The sequence below is a fragment of the Sinocyclocheilus rhinocerous genome, unplaced genomic scaffold (genome assembly GCF_001515625.1).
Source record: "Sinocyclocheilus rhinocerous isolate Xijiao unplaced genomic scaffold, SAMN03320098_v1.1 scaffold489, whole genome shotgun sequence".
NCBI classification, from domain to species: Eukaryota; Metazoa; Chordata; class Actinopteri; order Cypriniformes; family Cyprinidae; genus Sinocyclocheilus; species Sinocyclocheilus rhinocerous.
The window spans coordinates 176,483-180,012 of NW_015666177.1; the positions used below are offsets into that span (position 1 = coordinate 176,483).

At 39.2% G+C, this 3,530-nt stretch overlaps 1 protein-coding gene across 1 annotated transcript; it reads left to right on the forward strand.

Annotated features, from left to right (window-relative positions):
- Positions 1–874: 874 nt before the first annotated feature.
- LOC107731996 (SRSF protein kinase 2-like) lies at positions 875–2,130 on the forward strand. The gene is made up of 5 exons (XM_016543219.1): positions 875–1,091; positions 1,638–1,684; positions 1,769–1,798; positions 1,887–2,015; positions 2,101–2,130. The coding sequence occupies exons 1-5, from the start codon at positions 1,076–1,078 to the stop codon at positions 2,128–2,130; spliced, it is 252 nt and encodes an 83-aa protein (XP_016398705.1). The 5' UTR covers positions 875–1,075.
- Positions 2,131–3,530: the final 1,400 nt, after the last annotated feature.

Genomic DNA, 3,530 nt, shown 5'->3' on the forward strand with positions numbered 1-3,530 from the left:
TTCTGAAACTTTCAAAACATGCAGAATATGCCCAGCTAGAGGACCACCAGTGGCTATTGGATTTAGCATTCCTGACCGATCTCACTGACCTGCTGAATGATTTTAATTTGGGGCTGCAGGGTAAAGACAAACATGTAATCAACATGATCAGTTCAGTGAACACATTTAAAAGCAAGCTACAACTGCTTTCAAGTAGGCTGCAACACTGTGACCTGCGGAACTTTCCTCACATGCAGGCAGAACTTCAGAGGCTGGGGGCTGGCAGGGTTAAGGTTCAGGTTTAGGGGCTAGTCTGGGGCTGGGGCCTGTCAGGGTTAAGGTTCAGGTTTAGGGGCTAGTCTGGGGCTGGGGCCTGTCAGGGTTAAGGTTCAGGTTTAGGGGCTAGTAGGGTTAAGGTTCAGTTAAGGTTAGGGTTAGGGGCTAGTCTGGGGTTAATTTGCAACTAGGTATATAGATAAAAACGAGTTTCACCCTCATTAATTTGACCCTCATTAGCATATGCGATCTGATTGGCCAAGGCTTACCTGGCCATATCTGGTGAAGCGGAGGTCCGATCTGCACATAACTGGTATCGTTGGATTCAGGAAGCTGTGGTCTTTCAGGTAGCGTGGATGTATGGAGGAAAGGGTGTTGCTTTCAAATCCAATGTGACCGTACAACAGTCTAAAAAGTGACAAAGAAAGTCAGTCATCGGTAAAGGGAAAAAATACATCCAAATGAAATAACCTGTGAAATCAATTGTCTTTTTAGCAAGAGGGTATTACACGCCTGTATAAAAACAGTCTTCCAGCCAGTTTGTGTGTGTGAGTGCGTGTGTGTGAGTGTGCACAGGTGTGTGTGAGACTGCACAGGAATGTGTGTGTGTGTGTGTGTGAGAGAGAGAGAGAGAGTGTGTATCATTAGAAGTTAGACTTGAAAGACGTCTGTGAATAAAGTCAGCCGCTCAAGAGCTCCCCCTGGAGTGTTATTTTCTGCTAAAATGTAGGAATCCTTTGCAGTTTCTAACACATGGCTATTCACAGTTTTGTCCAGGAGAGGGCGACTGAGAAGCCAAGTGAAGTCACGCCCACACCGCATGGATGACACGACAGGTAAACAGTATTTCTTACTGATGTAATTTCAGTTTGACAGCAGTAGGAGTTATAATTGCATGGACTGTGATACATTCAGTTGCTGCCTCATTTGTTACTTAGTCAATCAAATCATCAACTAATGATATCTTTCTTTTCATTCCAATGCACTAAAGATGCACATGAATGCACGCGTTTTTAAATATTTTTAATTACTAAAGAACGAAAGAGAGAGAGAGAGAGAGAAACATATTTTTAAAAATGGTACTTTTAGACCTTTGCTGTCTGCTGGAGAGGAGCGTATAGGATGTTGAATTAAACCAGTTGTAAAGTTTCCAAGAATCTCTTGTAGTGTTGGTACATCAGAGGGTCTGTAGGCCAAACAGATATCCATTACTGCAGTTCTTCATTTACATGTTAACATGATTCAACAATAAACAAACTTTACACCCCAGTGAATAATTTTTTTCTCACTTGCATTCATTAGGTCATAATTTGCTTTCAAATGTTCACACCTGTAGTTAGTTGTAAATAAGAACCCTATTTTTAAAATGATTACATCCACAGAGATGCATTCGCCGGACAGTGGCGTGGACAGCCCTGGGTTCAGTGATGTAAGTACAAAAAAAAATGCTGCATAAAATAAAAGGCTAATAAAATACTTTATATTTATTTTTTAAAATTGCCTTTATTTCTAGACAGCGACCACTGAACTCATAAGCCATACAGTAAGTTGAGCTTTGTGCATATGCCTTTACACTGCGACTATTATATGATGTGCAGTTTGACAATCTGTTGAGTTGTGTTGTTCTGCAGGACAGCGAGCACACCTCCTCCGCTGACGAGTGGGTCCAGCAGGGCCCCAATCTTCCTCCTCTTTTCCCCCCTCATCCACCTCCACCTCCTCCTCTTCCCATTTTACCTCCTCAGGAGGATCCAGAAGATGTAATGGGAGTATTAGATGTAGCATCTTAAACTCAAGTGTAGCTGCCACTGTTTTGGTAATGTTCTTTTTCCTCCCTCTCTGCAGTATTTTGCCGATGATGAAGAAGATTTTTAATAAATATATATATTTTTAAACTTAAAGATCATTATGGTGTCCTTCTCTCGTTATTATTGATCATATAACATTATTACTGGTCTACAAACAGATTTCTCTGAAAAGAAAACCAGAGACAATTTAAACTGATTTCTTCTTATTTTTTATTTATTATTATTGTTTTTTTTGTAAATGTGAACAATGTGCCATGAGGAAGTTCTTGGAGGTCCCTATACATGATTAAATATTAATGTTATTATTGGTGATATACTTGCTGGATAGATTAATTACAGTTGTGCAAAGAGACTCACAGATATTCACAGAAGGTGCTGGAACCCTACAGGTCATACTTAGAAGGGAGAGGTTATTATGTGAGTATAGGAGAGCATAAGTCTAAGTGGACATCCATGACATGCGGAGTCCCAAAAGGCTCAATTCTTGCACCGCTCTTGTTTAGCCTGCATATGCTCCTATTAAGTCAAATAATGAGAAAGAACCAAATTGCCTATCACAGCTATGCTGATGCAATTAAGGTCCATTGGACCTTAGTGGTCAAATATCGGCCTCTACCAAATGGTTGATATGTCACTTTATGGTAAAAATACCGGAATTTATTCACATACTATGAAAATCTGAAAATCTGAACTATAATACTAATTTATTTTAAAACATAATCAAAATAAAACAGTTTTGTATATTGAATCTTCTTTATTTAAGTATGCCATGAAATATTTCAGGTTTTCATTTTAACACAAGAAATTATATGTTTTCTTGTTTTTTAACAATAAACAAAAATAAATAACACAAATAACTAAAAGTAACAAAACCAAAGACATTACATTCTTTCTGCATTCAAAAACGAAAAAAAAAAAAAAAAAGCAAAAGATAGTAATATAATGGAATTTTAGGCTTTTATGATTCAAGAAACACGCCGTCAAGTGTGGTAGTGCAATAGGATTTTTTTTCTTTCTTTTTTTAGATAAATTAACATTTCTTTGTAAACCAGCAATGCTGTGTAGTGTAGCTATCCTCTGGCTCCTTCAAGGAAACTGTTTTTAGAGTGTGTATTCCTTTTCTTCTTTTCTTACATGGAAGCATTGTAGAGGATGTGCTTGTTGAGGGAGCATCATCTTCATCCAGGGACTCAAAAGAACTGTCACCAGCTACCTCTTCTCGGACGGGGTGATAATCCGGATCCTCTATTGCAGTGGTTCTCAAACCTCTCCATGAAGTACCCCCAGCTCTGCACATTTTGTATGTCTCCCTCTATCTGACACACCCACTTCAGGTCTTGCAGTCTCCAATAATGAGCTGATGAGTTGAATCAGGTGTGATAGATGAGGGAGACACAAAATGTGCAGGGCTGGAGGTACTCCAGGACAGGTTTGAGAACCACTGCTCTATTGGGTCATCAACATCAC

What these genes read in the sequence shown, in the direction of transcription:
- LOC107731996 (XM_016543219.1), top strand. An exon ending in ACAGCCCTGGGTTCAGTGAT is followed by an intron (nt 1,685 to 1,768) that starts GTAAGTACAAAA and finishes CTTTATTTCTAG; the next exon opens with ACAGCGACCACTGAACTCAT. An exon ending in CTCAGGAGGATCCAGAAGAT is followed by an intron (nt 2,016 to 2,100) that starts GTAATGGGAGTA and finishes CCCTCTCTGCAG; the next exon opens with TATTTTGCCGATGATGAAGA.